This window comes from Plectrocnemia conspersa, unplaced genomic scaffold, assembly GCF_051122295.1.
Source record: "Plectrocnemia conspersa isolate PC_06_02 unplaced genomic scaffold, ASM5112229v1 ptg000001l, whole genome shotgun sequence".
Lineage (NCBI taxonomy): Eukaryota > Metazoa > Arthropoda > Insecta > Trichoptera > Polycentropodidae > Plectrocnemia > Plectrocnemia conspersa.
Genome location: NW_028277165.1, coordinates 7,127,530 through 7,152,938, shown reverse-complemented (window position 1 = coordinate 7,152,938; position 25,409 = coordinate 7,127,530). Strand labels below are relative to the sequence as shown.

The following is a 25,409-nucleotide window of genomic DNA, read 5'->3' as shown; positions in this document are numbered from 1 at the left end:
TGGTGATCGAATTACTTGTTAAGATTTCAATCTTCAAGGATAGAATTTCAATGCAAACAATTTTACTTTCAAACAGTCAATGACCAATGAAAAACAAAATAATGATAAAGACCTGCGAAGTTAACTTGTTCAAGCCAATCAACATCAATAGTACCACAAGTGTAAATTTAATTAAATTATTTAACCTATTTTTAAAACTACATTAGACTAAAATAATATATTACTCATTGTTTAATTTAGTATACAAATATTTTGCAGCAAAAAATAAATAAATCTCATTTTCATAAAAATATACAAGTATATTAAATGTAATAAAAGTAACTGCTCATGCGGAAACTTTTTTGAAATACCTAATTTTGGATCGCTAATTCGTCTCTGATTCACAAATAAAGGGTTTGTGCATTATTAAAACCACGATATAGACAGCAGTAATAAATATATTAGGTATTACATGGACAAAATAAAATAAAAATTTGTTTAAAAATATGTGATTGAATGTGAAATTGTTATTCATAAATAAAAAAAAGCAAATATTTAAAATTATTGCACACAGCTTGTTTCTTCTACTATGCTATAACTATGGCGCATTCACACGTATGTAAAATATATCTGAGTTCGACAGTACCCGCATGAATTAGATCGATTATTATGACCAAAACGCACGCGTTATGTTATTTATACACGTGTTCAATACGCAAACATAATTTATAATTCATGCGTTTTACTAGTGAGAGCACATGAGAAGATTTATCCGCCGTCGGCTATTTGCATCCTTCGCGTGAGCTACCAACGCAAAACTCCTTTATATAGTATAACGAAAATATAATCCCCATGAATCACATTTTGACGTCCTTTCCGTGGGAAGTAATAATAGTGACAATGCCGCATGTGTGCAAAACAAGTGCAAAAAAGGAGACGAGAAATCACGATCCAATATATACACAAATAGAATGATGCGGAACTTGATATGACATTATAAAGCGGTGCGTAAGTAATATTGAATTAACGTTTCCTGAAAGTGACGTGAGTGATTCATCACTTAATCGCATAAGTGTTTAATTTCTATGTACATACATATGTCAGTTTTAAATTAATTAGAGCGATTAAAGCGTCCCTATAGAATATGGAAGGTTAGTTTTTAATTACAAACGAACCGTTTGTTTAATTGATTAATTTTGCAGGTTGTTGAAAGTAACTATCAAGTTTTCCAACACGCTTGCCTATTGCATAATATGACGATCGTTAATTTCACACGATGAGTTATCCTATTATTATTTGTGGGGGCCGATTTATTTCGCCATGACCTAGGTGGCAGTCTGGCAACACTGATATGGCAGCGCCAAGAGCAATACATTCTTTGATTTGCCATGATCGACGGTGCCTCTCATTCATAACATTCAATAAATATGTAATTATTACTGAACAATTTCAATAAATACTAATACAGCGACTAGATTTATAAAATAAATTATTAATACTACTACATTTTTTTATATATTTTTATAAAACCAGTGATTCTTAATATTCCTAGTTATATAATTATTCATAGACGCGGTAGAAGCGCAAACTACTTTATTTAATTCCAAAGATAAAAACTAAAATAAAATTACCAAAAACCATTTTTTGCGTGTTTTGAGCAGAAAAAGTATGTTTCAGATTTAAAAAAAAGCTTATGCCTGTTTTTGAATTTGAATAGTATTTATTGCTCGGGCTACTTTTAAATTCACCATATCAAATTATTAACTAATTGTAACGTTAAAAAGTAAAAAATTTAATAACTTTATTAGTTATGAAAATAATGCAAATAATATAATTCTGATTTGAGAAAAACAAATTAACTAATTACTATTTTTCGGAATTAAAATTTTTTTAAAAGCTTCAAAATTAAATTTGAATTTACAAAATTAATTTCGGGCTACTTTTAAATTTGCCCCCATTTTTATTTTCAGTTAAATTAGCTATATTTTTTTATAAAATCAACAAGTTATTGGTAAAATTTTTATGTTTTAAAAAAGATTTAAAATAAATCGATATTATTACGTAAATAAATTTATATGACTATAGTTGTACGTATGCATTAGATACCTGATCATATAAGCGGCAGAAGCGCCGCTTACTCGATGATTAACTACACAAACCTAATCATAATTATTCAAAGGGAAAAGATCAGTAAAATTTTTTTTGGGTATTTTACGGACGCGCTAGAAGTTTATAAAATCTAAAAATTAAAAAATAAATTATGTTTTTGAATTTTAAAAGCTTTATTAAAAAAAATATATTTAATTCAAATTTATAAAAAAAAACAATTCTTAACCCAAGTGACTTTTAACTACTTTCAATTAATCATAATTTTCTTGATTAAAATTAAAAAATATCATTACCTTTATAAATTTTATTAGAAAAACGTAAAAAGCATTTAGATTAATAATTGCATCATAGAATACTTTTTATGATTTTCATCAAGATAAATTATTTCATATAATTTTAACGTTGAAAACTTATATGTTATGTGCAAGAAAAACTTTTTTTTAAAAATCTATTATCTCACTTCTAACTTTAAAGCAGTTTTTTAATATTATCTTATTATTAGAGTACAATCTATTAAATAACTATGAACATAGCATAATAACTACTTAATTCACGATTTATTATAAATCAAAAAAATATTGCTAGTAAAACTAATAATTTATTACATACATAAGTATTTTTTAGTTAAAACGAACCACTTAAGAGCGTCATAAATATTTTGACTAAAAAATATATTAATAATAAAAAAACTTTACACAAACAGACAGACGAGTGCGAGTTCGCATTCTGCAAATTAATCGTATAAACAAATCTCATGTGCGCATATCGTGTGTTTGTTATAAAAAAACTTTGTTCAAATACCACGCCTGGTTAATCTCGAGGAAAAAGTAATTAGCATAAGCACCAACTGGTTGTTTGAGAGTCTACGAACTCTGCAAAACCATGATACGTGCGAATTTGACAAAAAGCTTACCATAACAATAACACGACAGAATGAAAAAAAGCAACCCTCTTTTATGATATTTATTTATTTATTCCTTTTAGTGGGTTTCTCTGTGTCAATATAAGGCGGCCAATAATTACCCTTCGTCTTTCATCGTAAGATATCGACACGCAAAAAATAAATATGGGGATAATACAGGGTGGCACGAGGGTTGTGTGATTTTGTGTAATTTGTTCCGTAACGTTTTTACCATTCCTATTGAGCCATGACCTAATGCGACACAATTTAATATATAAAATCTATATATTTCCATTATGTTTAAGCTAACAAAAAATATAAAGTAAAGAAAGGTCTTCTATATAATTTGTAAAGAACTAATGTTGAATTTAAAAGTAGCCCAATAAACAAATCTAAGCAAGTTTAAATACACGTAAAGCACACTATGTACGAAACACGTAAAATTCTAAGATAATACGTATTATTGATTTCCTTCCAATAAAAATTAATATGTGCCTTAAAATAATAAAATATTAATATATTTACCATAATTGAGCAAATAATAAAAACGAAATCGAAAGTTTTCACCGGTTTTATGACCATTCAATAATTTTAATTTATAACAATAAATATATAGTATCCTAAATTTTATTACATTTCCACGATCGTAACACATTTTATCGTCTATTCTATACACTACCTATTCATTTTTAACTAATAACTGTCTGCGAAACTGGCGAAAGTATAAATTTCACTCGCAAAATAAGCAATAAAGAGACATATAATGAAAAAATACTGCATACAGAAGCTTTTCATTGTCAGCTTCTGAGAATTTAACACATGTTATTTTTTACAGTTCTCCATAATTACATAAACAAAAAAATTATTCATCTCTATACACAGAGGAGGAACAATTTCGTCATATGGCTGGTGTTTTATTTTTCAGAGCAATACAACAAAGATCTGCCAAATAATAGCAAGCTTCATAATTTGAACAATTCTCACGTTTCTATATATACGCCCTCGCAAAAATGCTCTGAATTAATATCAAAATCTACCCCCGAGGGCGTGGGTTTTAAGGGATGAATTTATTAAGAGAGGCGAAAATAAATCGCAACTTTAGGCATAAATATAAAATATACGATAAACAATATACGTTCTAAATTTACATAAATCGATAAGAAAAAAGTTTGAATTATACAATAATTTAAGAGCGAAGAAATAAATTTCGCGTTATTGTATCATAAAATCAGCCTTTATATGGAAGCTAAATAAATTATTTTTGATTTTAGAATAAATATATTACGATTAAGTCATACATCCTTTCATAAAAATATTGTAGACTATTCCTAATGAAATATAGTCTATCCAAATAATACGACTTTACTTATCATTAAACAGAAGACATTTTATGCTGTGTATCTATAGTTTTATTGTTAAGAAATAAATACAAAATATAATATATCTATCTATTAACGCAATAAGAAAATAATTCTGAACTACGTTTGTCAGTATTCTCAAGCTCTTCATGAACAATAAATAATATAAATGATAATCTGATGTAATAGAACCAGTTTAATTTTAAAATAAATAAACCTAATATACAAATGCAAATCTAGTAACCCTTTTATAACCGAAAGGTGTCATATTACGCCCAATTGAATTCACAGGCCGTCAGTTTCGTACCACTGCTTCAATCATAGGCGAAATGTGTTAAAAGACCGCGGGATACGTTGCTATTGTTGTCACCACAAAGACGAGTCAATTGTGCGTAATTTTTTTTCAGTTGCAGTGATATATGTATTATGAAAAAATAAGAGCAAATGGTACGTGGGAATCGGAGGGTTTTATAGCGATTTAAACGCACCATCACAAAGCCTAAGTCGTTTTGATAGGTTAAAGAATAAATGTATACTTTTCGATGTGCGCTTTGGGATAAAAATTTTTGATTAATCCACATCCAGATACTTTCATGCTCATAAAAATTCAAATAATACCCACAGATGTCGGATATCTAAGAGAGATATCAAAAGCCCACCAACAACCGACGTACAACATAGATATAAAATAGATTCCTCGGCGTACGGTCCACGCGCAAGAGTTACCAATTGTCTGATGAATATGCAAACGTCTTCAGTGGCAGAACTATGACAAGAATAGATAGCAGAGCCAGAGGCAACGGAGAATTCCTGATGAAGAACAACCAGCGCAGGGTTGGTTGGTTTCGATGGAAAAAAAATATGATGGATCGCTCCAGTTCGTGATCGTCCGGTGGAATAATTTACTGCTACTTGTTATTCGTTATTATCGAGTGATATTAAATATGAATGACTTCATCAAGTAGGTATTCCAGATTAAAAAAAATGCGATAAAATAGTAATTTTGAATATCTATCTACTGATAAAGGCTCGAGACTATCAGCCGGCTAAATATTTCATGAATAACAAATTAACTCATAATAAAGCTATCATCAATTCTGATTAAAGTATTTAGACTTGCAAATATCTTCTGAAAAGTAATGAATATATCATGTACTTCGATTATTTCGAGCTTATTATGTAATTATACAATATTATATCTAAGCTTTATAAATCCAAAATATGTTATGAAAGTAAAAGAAATTAATTTAATATATTAGGTAATCCCGGAATTAATGTCGTTTTTTATTAAAACTCAAACTTATTTTTTTTTTCAATTATTTAATATTTTTTTAATACAAAGTAATTTCTAGTGTTATCTACGACTCTTTGGCATCTTGTTACTAGATCTAAAATTCCTTATTCATAAAAGGCTTTTGGTTTAGATTCGAAGAACTCCGAAAGACCCGATTTCAGTTTTTGTCGAATTATCGAATTTTTTGTTCCCTAATTGCGTTTCTAAAAAGCGAAATAAGTGAAAGTTGCTCGGTACCAAGTCCAGAGAATAGGGTGGATGCAATAAAACATCCCAGCTAAGGTCCTGGATTTTTTTACGGGTAATATCGGCAACATGCGGCTGGGCGTTATCATGTTGAATGACATTACTTTCATTCACAAGAGCAGGTCTAATTTTTTGTAACGTCGTATTTAATTTGTCCATCTGTTCACAATAGAGGGCTGCAGTAACAGTTTGCCCTTGTTTTAAAACATCATAATAAATTACACCTTTCGAATCCCACCACACACACAATAATGCTTTCCGAGGATGTAGTCCTGGTTTTGGTGTTGGAATTGGGGTTTGACCTCGATTTAACCATTGTTTCTATTTTTTTATATCATGATAAAGAACCCATTTTTCGTCTCTGGTGATAAAGTCGTGGAGAAACGGGGTAAAATGTTGCTTTTCTTGCAGTATTTTGCATGTGTTGAGGCGTTGAGCTTTGTTGCGTCGGTGAGCGCGTGAGGAACCGAGATACCTTATTTTTTAACTTTTCGCAGTTTCTCAAGATAACGATGGGTGTTCGACCGTGATGTGCCGACTTTCTTCGATAATTCATTAATGGTCATAATCGGATTTGCTTCGATTTCCGCCTTTAGAGCTGGACTATCCACTAGACTGGGCCGTCCACTTCGAAGCTCGTCCTTCAAATCGAGATTGCCCGTTGGAAATTTTTTGAACCCACTTTGGCACTTTCTTTTTTCCAGTATATCATCGTAAATGTCATAAATGCATTATGTTGCTTCTGTCGCAGTTTTTTTTTAATGAAACGAAAACAGCATACAGTTTCTTAAATGTGTTTCCGAAGGACACGTCTCTGCCATTGTTTGTAAATGGGGTAGAAAAGTTTTTTTTTGTTTAAAAGAAAGGCAAAGGATCACAGAAAAGAAAAAAATTACAACGCACGTCTTCACTGCTCATCGGACCCAAAAATACTAAGCCAAAGTTGCCTATTAAAAAAACGACATTAATTCCGGGATTACCTAATATTATAAAAAAAAACGGTTAAAATATATTTTAACTAACTAGAATATTCGAAATTCGAAAGCCAAAAAAATATCAACACAACACATTAAGAAAATAATAAATTTCTAATGTTATCTACCACAACTTGCAACCCTTACATAATCATAGCCTTTTTTGTCTTCAAACTTCAGGTAGACGTAACTGGTGACATCAATCATTATCATAAATTCGTTTCCTACTCGCAATCCCACAATAATCTGAATTATTTATTCGTGTATAAATTATATCGATCGAGGAATAAAAAATATGACTCAAGGACGGATTAACGACCCAAAGGGTTATACATTTTACCTGGATATGGACCGGTCGGGCTACTGAATTATAAATGCGTTAACCCTTTTTTTAGAATTGTATCACGCGGACATATTCGTCATACGAGACCTGTAATATCAAAATCCACTATATCCATAAAAAGAAAAAGAGATCATAAGCAACAAGGCAAGGAAAGCTTTTTTTTAGAATAAAATATTTGGATTATTTTTTATATTCAATATTATGTAGATTCTGGTTAAATATTAAAGTTAAAATTAATGCTAATTTACCATTTTAATATAAATAAGAATGATTCATCGTGATCGTAAAGCTTCAAAGTGATCGTAAATGCTGATCTTACAATTTTAAATTACTAATTAAGATGAACATGAATTTATTTCCTGTTCATCTTATTACGAATGCACGAAGATAAGTAATTTATCAGTAACAAATTATTAGAACCATAAAGTGTTATATAAATAACAATATCAGATCAATTCTAGTTCTGTTTCTAATTATTTCTTATAATTACTTTTTACCCTAATTTCTTTAAATTTTAATGAGTCATTTCTCATGAGCTAAATATAAGAGTATCATAAAATGTTAAGTAAAAATAAAATACATAAAAATATATAATTTTTTAGTATAAGTACTATAATGCAATTTTAATTGTGTTTTATAGTGAATTATATTTTAATCACCTTCGAAATAGATTGATTCCATTCGAATTTCAAAAGAAATTTAACGACTTAATTTTTGAATTACTTTCAAAATATAGTACTAATAAAATATGAAGATATTAAGTAAGTAATACTAAGGTAAATCGTTTCTCAGTAACAAATTATTAGAGCCATGAAATGTTCTATAAAATAAAAATATTTTAATAATTATTAATTTACTCTAACGTCTTTAAATTTTAACATTAGGGTAAAAATAAGATAAGTAATTTTTTAGTTACTAAATATAAGTATCATAAAGTGTTGATTAAAAATAAAATACATGTAAATATCGAAATATCATCTAAATTAAAATATAAATTTATTGAAATAAGTCATACCGCAGTACCTAATTCTAATTGGGTTTATAATGATTTTATTTTTTAATTACTTTTAAAACAGATAGATATTGCTCTTATAATTTTAATTACATTAAAATTTTGAAGTATCATACTAAAGAATTTTTTTTAAGCTAAAGAATTTAACGATTTAATTTGTAAATTAAAATACAATACTTTTAAATATAAGATTTCAGGGTAGCCTCAGTATCAAATTTTTAAAATCATATAAAATCAATTCAGAATCAGTTTATAATGTTTTTATTTTAATAATTACTATTTCACCCTAACGTCTTTAAATATTAACGTTACGGTAAAAATCAGGTAAGCCATTTTTTAGTTAGCGAATAATTACCATAAAATAAAAATAAATTTTAATTGTATTTATAATGATATTTTGAATCACTAAAGTCAAAATTTGAAATATGAAATTGTTAGAGAAAATAGGGTAAGTTTGCTTGAAAGCAATTCAAATTGTGTTTATAGTGATTTTATTTTTTAATTACCTGATCTTATTATTTTAATTACATCAAATTTATAAAATATCATACCATTGTATTAATTTTAAATTATAATATGAAGTAATTTGGGTAAAACTAAAGTAAATAATTACTCAGTAAGAAAATATTTTAACCATGAAGTATTTGTTTTAATTAATATTTTAATTTTAAGGTTACGGTAGAAAAAAGCTTAATCATTTCCCAGCATATTATCTAACAAATTATTTTAAATACGGTGTTGAATAAATATAAAATGCCTAATAAGATCAAGCAATTATAATTCAGTTTTTAATGTTTTGAAAATATATAGACGTAATGTTAAGAATAAGGCAATTCTTAGCTACCTAATCTAAGTACTTAAAAGTGTTTAATAAAAAATAAAATAGATAAAAATATCACTTTAAATTTATCATTTTAAAATATATTTTTTATATGAAGATTTTAATACAAAGTTAGAGTACAAAAGAGCTAAGTAATATTCTTAGAATTGATTGTAAGTACTATAAAATGAAAAATAAAGCAACTATAATCGTTTTTAGAGTGAATTATTAATTACCTAAAAAATACAATTTTGTGTTTTTAATTATTTTTTTAATATTTAACTGGAAAATATAATTTTGTTAGAGAACGAAGTAATCATTCATTAATAACTAATTACAAGCAATTTTCATCCTGTATGGAAAATCTAAATTAATAATTGTTATATAACTATAATTCTGATCGATCACCACAGATTAGGTTTTTCTAGATTTTCTAATCTCACGGATGAATATAGTGATAATTAATAAAATAAATAAAAAGTAAAACTTCTAAATTACTTAATAAAAGTACGATATAGTGTGCAGTGAATATGTAATAGTTAAGACCATAAAGTGTTTTATAATAATCAAAAAGCGACACTAATTTTTTTATAATAAAAATTAAAACAAAACGAAAGTTAGTCATTTATCATTTTGACTTTCAAGTATAGCAGAGAATATTTCTGTATCTGATTCTCAATAGACAAAAATTTGGAGTAAATATTATATGTATTTATTATAGTTATATATTTTTATAGTCATACTCTGATAACTCTGACATTTCCTTATAAATAAAAACAAGCAACGAAAAGTGATTAATATTGAATAGATTTGATTTATGTATACATGTGTAAATATGTAGTAATATTTTTGCTATTAATTCAATTCAACAATGTTGATAAAAGTTAACCTTTACTCTAGAATAAAATTAGTAAATTGAAAACGACTTACCGGATAATTTGGGATGACCGTCTAGAGAAGGAGACCTCTGGACGTTAGCCTTCCTGATCTCCGATATTACCCTCGGCTTCCTGTCGGCCAAATTCTGACCGATCTGAGTCGGATTGACGACCAGCATCTTGACTATCGATTACAATCCAATATCACGATCAAAAGACGACACACTCCGCCAAAACCATCGTCGGTATTGGAAACGAAGTCACGTGGCTCATCTTTCACTTACCCTCCGGTATAAATAACACTTGCAACAATCACACAATAAATACACTTTGATTTTTGACACTTTGTTTATTACTTGACTTTAGCTAGATTTTTAATAATCGAGAGCCACCGCTTGCTTATTTATTAGCTACACTTTTGATTTATCGAGTTCGTTTTGTTATTTAAATCGTTTCGTTTGTTATTGGTTCGTATGTCGAGTTTACGTAAGTCGGAGCGCGAACGTGCGCACGCCGCGCGTGCCGGAACGGCAATGGACTATGGTAAACAAATCTTTTCGACTGGTATAACGAATTTTTCTAACATTGTCCTATTACTTAACTCGACTTTTTTGAATAGATAACGACTTTGTCTTGACGCTTGTTCGTGTCACAATACGTAAATAATCCCATGTTAATATATTGATAATTACTTCACATAAAAAAATCATGTGTGGAATTCTGATATTTATTAATTGTTAAACAAAAAATAAAAAAGGTAATAATAACAGACAAATGCAGTTGTAAATTATCAAATGAATAAAATATCATAACCTTATAAATGAATTGATTATAAATTTATATATATATAATTTAATTTCAAATGTTCGATTGCTTCTGTTTTGAGATTTAATTAATACGTCAATTATCAGCGCATTTAAAAGTAGCCTTAATGCATTAATTTAATATCGGTGACCGCACTTACATATGTATATACGTAAAACACATAAATATTATAATAATAACTAACTAACGTTCAAGATATTCACTAAAATCCGTCCAATCTATTATGATCCACGATAATACTACTGTTGCTATTAACAACAATTAAACAGAAGAAAAATAAATTATTTTTACAAATATATTTGAATATAATTCAGTTAAGAATAGCTTGAAAATAATATTGTTGTATCTTATTAAAACAGAATGCTTAAAACCTGTCCAGTCGGTTATGAGCCGTAAGAAAAATATCGTTGTATTTTATAAAGACAAACAAGTATAAAGAAATGTAATATATGGCTTTATCGTTAGATTTTCAATTTTTATCGCTAGTTATTTTTTATCCATTTAAGCTACGGTTGCCATCGCGATCTTACTTTTAAATTAATTTAAATGTAAGATCGCGATTGCATCCGTAGCCAAAATTGATAAAATATATATATAACTCGCGATAAAAATTTAAAATCTAATGATAAAGCTATATATTGCATTTTTTATACATATAATAATATTTTATTTGGTTTTTTTATTATTTTTCCGACCGTTTCTTTTAACAGAGTCACTTCAAGGTCTATCCATTTCATCATTATTCATAAGTAAAAAATACTTGACAACTTTACGTGTACGCCACACAATAAGCTTCAAAGTGACTCTCTTAAATATTTGTTTTATTTAACAGAGTCACTTTGAGGCTTATTGGTACATTCAAAGTTGTCATTTCTTTTTCACTTATTAATAATAACGAAATGGATAGACCTCAAAGTGACTTTGTTAAAAGAAACGGTGTTTTATAAAAACATAATGTTTAAAGTCTGAATATCGAAGAAAAATATCGTTATATTTTATTAAATCAGATAATATAGAATAATAATATTTGTAAATATATGTACATATATAACAGAGTGGGTCGAAAAAAAACAATTTTTCGAATATCAAATTATAATAGGAAAATTATAAAAAGAATTAAGTCTTCATATTTGTACTTATTGTATTCTATAAGTAAGATCCATTCAAAAGACTTAAAAGCACACAGTTGTCGGGTCCATAAGTATTCAAGAGATGTTTTATCAACATGTTGAAATTCATAGGGAAACAATTATTGAATCCGACTTTTTATATTAATATTTTCCAACTGAATAAGGTACAGAATTTCTTCAAAAAAAAATAATCGAACATACGCCAGATTCGATATTTTAGAAATGGTTAATTTCCAAAATCGTTTATCAAAACAATTAGTGCATTATTTGGAAAATCTTTCTAAGAATTATCGCTTTCCATAATGCGCGGCTCTAAATGCACTTTATTAGTGTGCACTTTCTCTTACGCCTTCTATCCGTTATTCGTATGAGATTTTTCCGATATATTTTTTGCAATAAATTAAACACTATCATTTTGCATGTCGTGCTCGTTCAATCGCTTCCTTTACGTTGGCATTCAATATGAGAAACATAGTGTGCTTTTTCTACTCGATATAAACGACAACTTGCTGAGTTAAAGACATAATGACTGTGTTATAAATACTAATATTGTAAGAATATAATTTTCACTTTTTTATAACATGTAAAGCGATAGTATTAGTGTAATTATTTTTATTAAATTGTATGCAATAAGCTGCAACAGTTAAGTGTGTATGCTATGTTTGCATTAATTATTACAAAATTAAATACCGTTCGTGAAACATAAGTGTAAAATGATGTGAAAATAACAGTTCTTCATAAAATTACATAACAATCAAATATCAAGTGAGACTAAAAAATAAATGTGTGTGGTTCCGATTGATACGCAAGTCATTAAAGCTTAACAATTTAATTGTATGTTATATTATTTAAATACATACAGAAAAATATAATTATTTATAAGTGCAGCTTAGTGACAACGATAATTTAGAAGCATACGCGTTGTGGCGCTAGCCCTCTGGAGGTCGTACAAATAGTAGAAAGTATTTCGTGTAATACCTGCAATACCCGCTTTTGTTAACACTTCGCCAGCCATCCCTATCATAAAAAAAATGCTGGTTATATCTTTGTTACATAACAGAATTACTGGGAATTGCTTGATTAGACATGCTTGAGATAAAGCAAATGTATTCCTTTTATATTGACATGCCGCGCATATCGTACAGAAATATTAGACGCATTGTCCATCACGAAAAATTTACGCATTAAAGGGTAGTTTTTCTGGTGCTCACAATAGTTTTAGCGAGACGGATGTGGAAGCTGATGATCCCGTGAAATCTTCAATTATTACGCAATTGTGGTATTGAGTGTTTTATACCATGGCGAAGTGCCATTTTTGCGTGCTTGATACCGGTGAACACCATGGCAGTTCAGATGTTAATACTGTTGTTTCAGTAAAATCAGCGAGGTTTCAGCAAGAAATGAAGATAGTTAACAAAGATTTCACAAAGCATTAGCATTTTATTATTATATGCGTGCTTATTATTTATATTTTCTTGAATCAATATATATGTGTGGTTATGATAGTCTTTGACCTGTGAAAATAAATAAATAATTATAAAATATGCAAAAATAATAAAAGTGACATCTATTGAACTTTAAAAAAACTGTTTTTAATATGATAGTAAAAATCTATTTTTTATTTTTTGTTTCTTATAAGGATCGAAAGATGCCAATAGTATATTATACTAATAAATAATTTTAATTCGTATTTTTAAAACAAACTTTTGCATATTTTTATTTATAAATACATACCTAAAAATAAAAAAAATAAAATTATTTAAATTTTCGCCAAACATATTTTATAAATTAAAAAAATAAATATAGTTTTATCTCCCAATTTTAAAATTTAAAAAAATACATTGTCTGGTAACTAATAACGAAATAAAAAAACATGTATCGCGAAAATATTACAGTAATATTCTTTACATCCACTTGCTATTATACTTATTACTTATTCATACTTTCAAATTGAAACATCAGCAACGTAAATATTACGCAAATTAGATCAAGTTTCTCGCTTGTTTGAAAACAGTGAAAACGTAAAAGTTCAAAAATATTGTACTACGGTCTGGCATACACTGCATAGTACAAATCGTTCACCCTGGCGCGTTGACGTAATTGTGACGTCATTCGCGACCCGTGACGTCATTCACAGCAGATAGTGTGTGTATGCGTGACGATCCTTTTTCAGCTGAAGGCACGTACACGCGACAACACAATTCGACTAAATTCCACAAAATTAATCGTTAAATCTTGTCCTTTATCGATATAGAATGTTTGTATATCTATAATACTCCAGGCGAAATAATTAATACGCCATTAAAATGATATAATAAAATACAGCTAAAAAAGATTTTTGTAAATAAATATTAATAAATAATGAGTAATATATTTATAATTGAAAAAAAATAAAAAGTTCCTTCGAGCCGGATTTGAACCAGCGACCTATGGATGACTAACGTAAACCTCTACAGTCCACCGCTCTACCAACTGAGCTATCGAAGGTTGTGGGGAGGGATTGAAATTTTCTTATAAGAGTAGTAGCAAATTTTAATAAGATTATTTTGTAAATATTATATTAAAATGTAAATTATTTTAATAAAAACTGACAAAAAAAATACTCTTATCAACACAAAATTAAATTTTAATATAATTATCACATTTAATTAATATTGAACAATTTTTCGATTAAAAAAGTTAATAACTGAATAGAATTTTATATTTGTTTTGATTTATGATGATTAAAATAGATACTTACGAAGTAATCTCTATAAATAGTTTAGTAAACATTTCCATTAGGGTAAGAAACAAAATATTACGTGTACATACAAATAGGGTTCGATTAAAAAGGTAATTTTCCCTTACCTGGTGTCTTATTCTCGATTACCCGCATACCCGACCAAACATTCTATATCTTTATTTTATTATTCTATAAGTTTTGTACTTATATTTTCTCATTGCTCCGAGTTGAGTAATTTTTAATCTCGCTTCCTTATCCTAGAGATTAACCCAATTTTCAATTGTAAAGTTCACGGCACGATTCCTGAAACAATTAATTTTATTTTTAAAATATTATAATTGTCATATCACAAATGCAATAAAAATAACCATGTATGTATTACGTCTGGGGGTAAGCTCTGAATTTCTTCACATTGCATCATTTTTTTGACATAATAATTGTACACATTGATAACGCCAGTATTGGCCTTTTGGCTTTTGAGTTTTTTTCAAGCTTACTCTGAAAGTCTATTATAAGTTTAATAAAATGTTGAGAACTGAAAATATTATTATTGATGATTGAATTTAACGTTTTGTTTCGCGCGATTGAACCACTCTAATCTTTCCTCTTCGCCAAGTTGATTCCAATTGTTGGTATATTCTGTGACCAATTTTTTGAGAGGTTTATCGATACGGTTTATTTCTGCAATCGATAATATGTGATCAACCAAATATAATTTTAAGGCGCTTTCACTTATAACATCGGCTTTCATCAATTTTTTTCTGCCAATGTCATCTCATCTGGATGTTGCTTTCTATTAACAGATATAAATCATAAGTTGTATATATTATGATTTATAATAATAAATAAAAACACATATTTTGCACTAACAAAAACATTTTCAGTTTTATCACATAATCTTCCTTCAATAATGGGGATCGTTCTATATATACATTCTTTTCTTTCGCCAAATAGGTTTTATATGTAATTATAATTTTAGAGAAGATCTCTTATTGTAAGTTTAAACTTTTGATTAACATCGAAGCTAGTTATATTAAAGTAGATAGGACTACTCACGAATGGTGCATCAGGATTTTGCTTTCGAACACTTTGTTGTTGTTCTTTCATATTATATATATTTGAATCCCATTCGAAGGTTTTTTAGGTTTATCGGGATGAATACTCTAAAAAGTAATTAAAAGGCAATAGAAGACTTCGATAATCGATAAGATGGTTGACTCTGATGGGTTGCGGAGAGCCAGTCTGCGATTGGTCCATTTTGCACGGGGATATGTAATTGAACGGAGCGCGTCGAAGCATATTTATAACAATATTTATTCCAATATAATTAAGTATTTATTTTTCTGACTAGCATATATCAACTACATAATTAAGTATTTATCTATACATTATAATAATCTATATATAATAATATAAATGTAAGATCGCGATTGCATCCGTAGCCAAAATTGATAAAATATACATAACTCGCAATAAAAAATTAAAATCTAATGATAAATCTATGTATATCATTTTTTTATACATATTTTTACACATAATATTATTTTATTTGGTTTGTCTTTTTATTATTTTTCCGACCGTTTCTTTTAACAGAGTCACTTTAATGTCTATCCATTTCATCATTATTCATAAGTAAAAAATATATGACAACTTTACGTGTAAGCCACACAATAAGCCTCAAAGTGACTCTGCTAAATATTTGTTTTATTTAACAGAGTCACTTTGAGGCTTATTGGTGGGACGTACATTCAAAGTTGTCATTTCTTTTTCACTTAATAATAATAACGAAATGGATAGACCTCAAAGTGACTTAGTTAAAAGAAACGGTGTTTTATAAAAACATAATGTTAAAAGTTTGTCTAATCGAAAAAAAAGATCGGTATTTTTTATTAAAGCAGATAATATAAAATAATATTATTCGTAAATATATGTACATATATAACAGAGTGGGTCTAAAAAAACTATTTTTCGAATATCGAATTATAATACTAGAACTCAAAATTTGCGTATTTGCATGAAAAAATATTGAAAAAATTATTTATTTTAGATTATCTCAACAATATTTATTTTCGAAAGATTTGTATTTTGTACACTTTTTTGTGCTTGATACCGGTGAACACCATGGCAGTTCCGATGTTAATACTGTTCTTTGAATGAAAATCAGCAACGTTTCAGCAAAAACTGAAGATAGTGGATAAAGATTTCACAAAGACATCAGCATTTTATTATTTTTTGCGTGATTATCATTTATATTTTCTTGAATCAATGCAGGGCCGGCCCTAGGTTATTTGGCGCCCCAGGCAAAAACTAAATTTGCGCCCCCCCTATTAATACTAATGAGTGCAAAAATATAATTCAAATTAAAGTAATAATATATTATATTTAACAACATGCTCTTTTTTACGATTGTGGGTATTTAAGAATTTATAATTTATTTTTTGTTGTAATTTTTTACGTGTGAAATAATTTAAAGAGTACACAGTAGTGTATAAAAAACTAATATCAGATTATATTCTTTAACAATATTGTTTGATAATTTTAAGTGAATATTGCGCCTTTATTTGGTATCACGGCGCCCCACAAGATCTAGCGCCCCAGGCGATCGCCTGTACTGCCTGCCCCTCGGGCCGGCCCTGAATCAATGTATACATATTATATGTGTGGTTATGATAGTCCTTGACCTGTGATAATAAATAAATAATATGCAAAAATAATAAAAGTGACATCTATTGAATTTTTAAAAAAAACTTTTTTAATATGATAGTAAATATCTATTTTTTCATTTTTTGTTTCTTAAAATGATCGAAAGATGCCAATAGTATGGCATCTAATCAATGAATAAATAATTTTATTTCTTATTTTTAAAACAAACATTTTGCATTTTTTTATTTAAAAATACATATCTAAAAATAAAAAATAATTACATAAATTTTCGCCAAAAATTTTTAATAAATTAAAAAAATAAATATAGTTTTCATTTTACAATTTTAAAAAGTAAATTGCCTGGTAACTAATAACAATATAAAAAAACATGTATCGCGAAAATATTACAGTAATATTCTTTACATCCACTTGCTATTATACTTATTACTTATTCATACTTTCAAATTGAAACATCAGCAACGTAAATATTCTGCAAATTAGATCAAGTTTCTCGCTTGTTTTAAAACAGTGAAAACGTAAAAGCTCAAAAATATTGTACTACGGTCTGGCATACACTGCATAGTACAAATCGTTCACCCTGGCGCGTTGACTTTGTTAAGGACCGGGGAGGAGGAATCGGCTGGGCGAACGATTTGTTTTAAATGAGTACGCTTTTGTATTGGCTCTGACCGTCACTCTCTCTCTCTCTCTTCGTGTTCAAGATCAAGTGTCATATATTTATTTGATTCCCATATTTATATACATTACACACGTGACGCATTTCCTTATGACACATTCCATGAGGTAACATGTACACCATCGATTTGTCCCTTCGATCACGTGACGCATCATCTCTTTGTGACAAAGAGAACAAGTGTAGTACTGTTTTCGTTATCGAGTATACTATCGCTTCATCGCTTCATTCAAACGAATGATACTGAATCGATCCCTTGTTTGCTCTAATTGCTTTACTATAAACAATCGTTCATACAACACGATTTTGGGCGATTAACTAATTCCGTTGCAGCATTGCAATTGCGTCGCAATCTTATTGAATTATATAATAATAGGAACACATAGATTCTAAATCAGAGTAAATAACAACGTAATTGTGACGTCATTCGCGACCCGTGACGTCATTCACAGCAGATAGTGTGTGTGTGCGTGACGATCCTTTTTCAGCTGAAGGCACGTACACGCGACAACACAATAGCCTTCGACTAAATTCCACAAAATTAATCGTTAAATTTTGTCCTCTATCGATATAGAATATTTGTATATCTATAATACTCCAGGCGAAATAATTAATACGCCATTAAAATGATATAATAAAATACAGCTAAAAAAGATTTTTGTAAATAAATATTAATAAATAATGAGTAATATTTTTATAATTGAAAAAAAATAAAAAGTTCCTTCGAGCCGGATTTGAACCAGCGACCTATGGATGACTAACGTAAACCTCTACAGTCCACCGCTCTACCAACTGAGCTATCGAAGGTCGTGGGGAGTGATTGAAATTTTTGTATAAGAGTAGTACCAAATTTTAATGAGAATATTTTGTAAATATAATATTTAAATGTAAATTATTTTAACAAAAACTGACAAAACAAAATACTCTTATCGACACAAAATTTAATTTTAATATTAAACAATTTTTCGACTACAAAATTTAATAATTGAATAGAATTTTATATTTGCTATGTTTTATGATGATTAAAATATATACTTTATAAAAAAATATGTCCTTAAAATTGTTAATATAAAATAGTACTAAAAATTTAACCTATTTATTTTTTAGTAAATAAATAAATTCGTATATATGTAAGTTATATTAAGTGATTATTCAAAAAAAATATTTTTAATAATTAATTCTAAGTAGATTTAAAATTATTTTATTATGATACAATGTATGCTTTTTCAACTATTATAGACGCATTGGGAAAACCTCAGGTTGAGATTTATAATAAATAAACAAATAAAAAGATCACCAAACTTGTGAATATGAATGTAAATTGAAACGTTAAATAAATACATGGATATGTAATCTTATTTGAACATGTTAATCTTAAATATATTTTTAGGTTCAATAAAACTAAAGGTAATTCAAAAACTAGACCTGAATTATTTTAGATTAATGTTTTCTGTATAATGAGAGAAACTGACCAAAATACCAGCTGATGTACTTCAGGGAAGTATACTTGAGCCGTTTCTTTTCATTCTATTATATATACTAATGATATTCCAATTAAAAAAATACTAAGCTATTGCAGTTAAACTACAAAAATCCCCTGAAAAGAAAAAAAATATTTTATGAAATGGAGAATTAAGATTAATCAAGACAAAATAAAATCAATAATATTTACAAAACGTAGACAACCCTTGGCTGCACCCAGTGTGAACAATGGCATAACATTGAATGGAGAGCGTGCGTTAAATACTTGGGTATACACTTAAATTCAACAAACATATCCGAGCTTCGGTCAAAAGGGCTTGGCGCCATTGCGGCTCTGAAACCAATTTTAATAGAAAAAGCGCGTTAAATAAATGAAATAAAATCCTAGTCTGTAAACAATTAATCAGACATATTTTTTATTTATCCTTTCTTTTTTAATTTGTAAAAGTTTTATGTATCCTTGAAGTTTACTACACTTTATTAATATTTTTTTTATTGTATAAATTAACAAATTCCTTTTCATTTCTTGGACATGATATTTAGAATGACCTCTAAATTAATTTTGCAGGTGGTTGCAACCCAGTGCCATTTGTAATTGATAAATAAACATAATTATTACATACCTGGAATTTCCCAAAATATTTTCAGGGAAATTGGAATCCCATGAAGGAAACTTTAGTGGCCTTCTTTCTTTACATTTAAAATAATTAATAAGTAATTCTGAATTTTTCCATATTTATCTGCTTGCTAAGCTTCAGCATATCAACGCCATCTACGTATTTTAATATTCTTGTTAAACTATAAAAAAGTATACATCACATAAATTATAGTTTCATAGCTTTATGTGTAGACTTTTTCGAGCGATAATTTCCTTACGGCCCTGATACAATTTTCGCCATTTTCACACAAGCCTTTTGTGTGTGTATGTGTGTCGCTCACGCTTGCGCGTAATGCTCGAATATCGACCGATTATTATATACAGGGGGTCACCGAAAAACAACGTGATATTAAAAGATGGTATAATGCTCGCAAAACACGCAATTATCGCAAAACAAACCGAATGAACGCGACCCATTTGCATACGATAAAAAAAGTACTTACTAACGAAACGAGAGTGAAAGTTCACTTTCATACTTTTCTAATTATTGCGCATTTTAACGGCGCAAGCTGCGTAAGGATATAACGTTCTCTCTTTGCGGGAACATTAAAATAAAGATACTTAGAAATTAAGAAAGGGTTATAATTTCTTTGTATATTTCTTATAGGCAATCTTTGTGTTACATTTTAGCAGTGAATGGAGGTTAAGCGATAGGATTTTTTATTTATTTATTTTCCGCAGAAAAAACGTAATCCAATAAACACGATTGACATAACCTCAAAGTCAATTTCGTTAGACAGCGCCTTTCAACGGCTAACAACATAACCTCAACGTATATGAGCGAACATTCATAAAGATACGAAACGTTAACTCCAGATAATGTCAAACTTTGAAATCGCTCGAATTTTTTTAAATATTTTTTTTATTCAATATTATTAGATTGAATAACAATAAGAATTAATTATAAACATAAATATTTTATAAAATAAATTTACTTAAACTGTTTTATTAATTTAAAGCATGAGAAAAAATTGCTGGTTTTACTTAAGGAAACAAAGTTATATACCTAATTTTATATTAATTGATTGCTAGTAGTGAATCACTAATTGACGATTTGTCACAAAAGAGTGAAACTGATTTCTGTGAAAAAGTAAAAACAAACTTTCAACAGCTTCCTAGAATTGAAATTAATTACTGAAGTAAAACCCAAAAATGTTTTTGATTTCTCAACTAAAGTGTTATGTTAATTACTTTGTGTAATATTATTATTAGTTCTAAGTGTAAAATGTGACATTTGATTTGTGTATAACTGAAAGTAAAAAATCGTATATAGTTTTCTCTTACTTATTACACATAAAAATGTTATAAATGAACTTAAAATATAATTGTTTCATAATATATATGTACGAATATATATATACATATATAAATTTAAAAAATAAATTGTTTTTATATATTTTATAAAAAAAAATTAAAAGATCTAATTTTAATATTACATAAAAGTTAATTATTAAAATCTTTAATTAAATCTAATAATAACACGATATCTTTTGGGTTTATTATCCCTTAATGATATCATCCCATATCTTAAAAGACCTAAGGTTTATTTAAAAAAAATATACATTACACTATAAATTATTATTACGAATATTCTTACGATGGACTATATTTACACGTGGATAAACACGCTTATTATTTATTTTACATTTTTTTATTTACTGAGTAATGGAAAAAAATATATGCCTCAATATATCCTGCGGAAAAATTAATTCATTAATAAATCCAAAACAAAACTATTTTTTACGATGAATCCAATTCTCACATTCTATAAAAATAGCTATCAATTACTTAATTTTATAGAATAACCATTTGAAAAACTTTACTACACAAACACATTTTTTATAGCCCAATGCAATGTAGAAAAGATAAGATATCTCAAACACGCGAAATAACACATTGGAGATTTGTGCGACTCTTATTAATAAAATAAACATCCAAATCCTTGTGTAACACATAACGTTATCCACAGTGATAATTTCGTTAATGGTTTAAAACTTGATTAAATATATTTTTATTCATAGCTATAAACATACATTCAACAATGTCAAAATAAATCAATTTTGTATCGATAGTAGATCTATTAATAATACCATTCTATCTAGATTTATAAAATACGTTTTTCAGATTTAAAACATAAAGTTAATATAAAAAGCTCTGAACATTACATTGATCTATACTATAAAACATAAAGTATATGTGTCTATCACAAAAAACAGTGAACAATAGCAACGTGTCATTTGCACATAGGTCAATTGCTAGGTCAACTGAGCTAAATAACGACGTGCTGACAACCGATTACGTGCTATTTCAATACTTAAAAACAACAAGAGACTAAAAATATCCTAGATAGCAAAGTATTGAAATACTTTTGTAATAACAGGATAAATAAAGAATGAATTTGAATCTATATACATATAATAAAGTATGAGTCGAATTGCATTTTTTTTGTAATATGCTTCCTTATACAATTCTAGCAACCAGATATATTTATTGAAGACTTTTCTATTCGTCAAAATATTATTGTATAATACATATTAAAATAAAAATAAAATTTGGTAAATTAAACTATGGATCAATATGCGAAATGCGACGTCTATCTAAATTTCCTCCCTGAGAGTTTGTATTTTGGCCTCAATCTAATGAAAGTCTTAGTATAATACTATACTTAGTTTAGAACGTTCATTAAGTTAGGCTTAGGTTAGAACAGCAAATGGACGTTTCGCAACTGTCAATTTAAGTTTCATAGACATTTTAAAGCAGCATATAATTTCAGTTAAATTATATTTTCGCTAGTTAAAAAAATGCTTTCACGCCTTTGAAAAACATTTGTGAATAGAATGTTTATCGGCATGTATAATATGACCGAAATTCACAGAATTCATTTGTTGAACGAAACAAAATATTGAAAAGGTCCTCCTTTTATAAACGTTAAACGCTTACCTCAAAAACAGGTATGCATCGCAAATTTTTGAGAAGTTTGTTTTGCGTTTTTGTATTTGTTGTTTAAGACAGAAATATTAAATTTCAATCAATATAATAATTCTGTCGTGGTCAATTTATTTATAGTTAATTCATTTATATGCAAATGTAAATTGATGAAAATGTATTTGGACTTCACCAGTAAAAATATAACTTTACTAAAAAATACATATACACTATAACATTTATACATCGCAAGTAAATAAATTATTGTATGTAATGGAAAAGTTGAAATCATATAATTTTACTAGAATCTGACAAATAAATTATATTTTTACTGTAAAAATATATGTCTACCGGTGAAAAATAACATATTTTTAAGATTGATTCTTAATAAAATATGCGAATATTCAATTATTCAACTATATGAATATTTATAAAATATTAGTTTATTTTAAGATAAATTTAGAGTGAAACAATTTGTATATTTGAGCAACACAGGTAATCGTTCTTTTTGCAATATACCTAAGTGACTAGTGCCGCTCCATGATATATGGTCTTGATGTGCCTTTGTTTTGTTTCGAAATACGAGACAATGAGACGCTTCATCTCAAAAAAAAAATTAACATAGCAATATTTGAATTCGACATATTTTTTAAAATTTTTGTTAATGATTTATTGACTATTTTCACCAAAAACTAAAAGATAATAGAAGATTAATAAAAGTGTCTATTTCCTAATTGATAGAATTTATCAACATAAAAGTAATTAACATTTAAATGAATTCTTAAAAATGATAAATATTTTACGGCCCAACTCATTTAAAGCATTGTCGTGCATGAGAATTGTACCCTTTGACTGTAAAGTGTAGAAAGCAAAAGTCACAGTACTTGGTATAGTTTGTAAAGTTTCACCATGATTTATTTTTAAATGAATTATTTCAAACCATAATTTTTTGGGAAATTTAGCACAATACACTATGATCGAGAAATTTATCGTTTCTGTTTCTGACGAACTAAATGGTTTTTATTTAGTAAGTGCGACACCCATTTCTCAAGTATATTTTTAGTTATTTTAAATAGTTACTGACGCTTAGATATTTCGTTTTTGAACTGTTATGGATAGTTTTGAGGCAAACACGATATTTTCGAAGCACCACTACACCATTAGTTTCTCAATTAATAGTACTCACATCAAAATGTTTAGTTCACGAAAAGATTCTGCTGTTTTACCACCGGTATTTATCTTGTAAGAAAAATGCCATTGCTCCTTTTTTATATTCGAATTCAATATTACTAAAAAGCAAACTAAAAAATGATATTAACTTGAACCCGATTTAATAATATTTTAAATGAAAAAGATAAGGTTATACAAAACTGAAATTATGTTTCTTGCAACTTATAATATCAAAGAAGTCGATTATAGAACCTACATATTTGTTGAAGTCGACCATACAAAATAATTTTCACTAGTTTTCACTCTGTTTTCATATTAATTAAAAAGTCAATAGTTTCCCCGACTCCCGACTCTGATTCCCTTTTAAAAGAATCAGCTGTGAAACCTCCATCTGAAAAGTTGCAGAGCCTTTGCCACGGACGAAGGCTGATTGTGGGCGTTGGGGCGCAGGCGCGGCCCCCTGCCCCTCGCCTCCCAGGGCCAGGGGTGCCGGCTGAGCCCCTGCATTGGCGCCGCGGCCCCACCAGTCGCCCTCCCGCCACACGAGGGAGCCGTTCGTTTTCGCCCGGTTTTGGCGGGACCTTGATAATGAAGTGACGGGAGGCCGCGAAAGCTCCACGAGGGGCGCCGTTTTCACACTATGCCCTCCCCCAGCATGCACCACTGAGATTTTATGACCCACACCCGCCACGACCGCACACAATAATAATAATAACACTCTCGCCATTCCCAGATTACTTTTAATCCGTATTTACAAAACGTAAATTAATCTAAAATATATACATATATACAAAATTATATATTAATAATAATAATAATACTAAATAAATACGTATATATATATATACACATATAAATTGTTATTGTGTTACTACCGGTCCTCCTTTGTTTACTTGGAGAGTGATCTTCGTGAGTCTGTGATGCTGGCCCAAGTCTGCGCTCCGTCTTCCAAATGAAAATGTCGCGGTTCCCGTCTCGAAAAGGTTAAATTGATGTTGTATTAAAAAAATCATCATCGTCATCATCATTTTTCAATAAATAAAATACGGATTTATTCTTAACTAAACTCTGATCTACATGTGATGTTTACACAGTGTTAATCTTCTACTCAAACTGTTGTTTACAGTTTCCCATTATCCATCTAATTAATTATTGGAAAAGGCTAATAAAACAATCTAACGATCAAAGCTTAAACAAATTCAATAAACATGTATTTTCAATAGCAAAAACTAGTCTTATAATATAT

General features: G+C 28.4%; 1 protein-coding gene and 2 non-coding genes across 3 annotated transcripts in view; all 3 read right to left on the bottom strand.

Moving 5' to 3' along the window:
* LOC148238613 (uncharacterized) overlaps nucleotides 1-10,449 on the bottom strand; it is a 91,650-nt gene extending 81,201 nt beyond the window's left edge. Inside the window, exon 1 of the mRNA XM_088195007.1 lies at nucleotides 9,967-10,449. Coding sequence (XP_088051133.1) covers nucleotides 9,967-10,093 — 127 coding nt within the window. The 5' untranslated portion in view covers nucleotides 10,094-10,449. The remainder of the gene's footprint in view (nucleotides 1-9,966) is intronic.
* Nucleotides 10,450-14,268: 3,819 nt separating this feature from the next.
* Nucleotides 14,269-14,356, bottom strand: TRNAY-GUA (transfer RNA tyrosine (anticodon GUA)). Its single transcript is given in 2 exon segments — nucleotides 14,269-14,304; nucleotides 14,320-14,356. It is a non-coding gene; the product is annotated as a tRNA-Tyr (tRNA).
* A 4,291-nt stretch (nucleotides 14,357-18,647) lies between these two features.
* On the bottom strand, nucleotides 18,648-18,735 carry TRNAY-GUA (transfer RNA tyrosine (anticodon GUA)). Its single transcript is given in 2 exon segments — nucleotides 18,648-18,683; nucleotides 18,699-18,735. It is a non-coding gene; the product is annotated as a tRNA-Tyr (tRNA).
* Nucleotides 18,736-25,409: the final 6,674 nt, after the last annotated feature.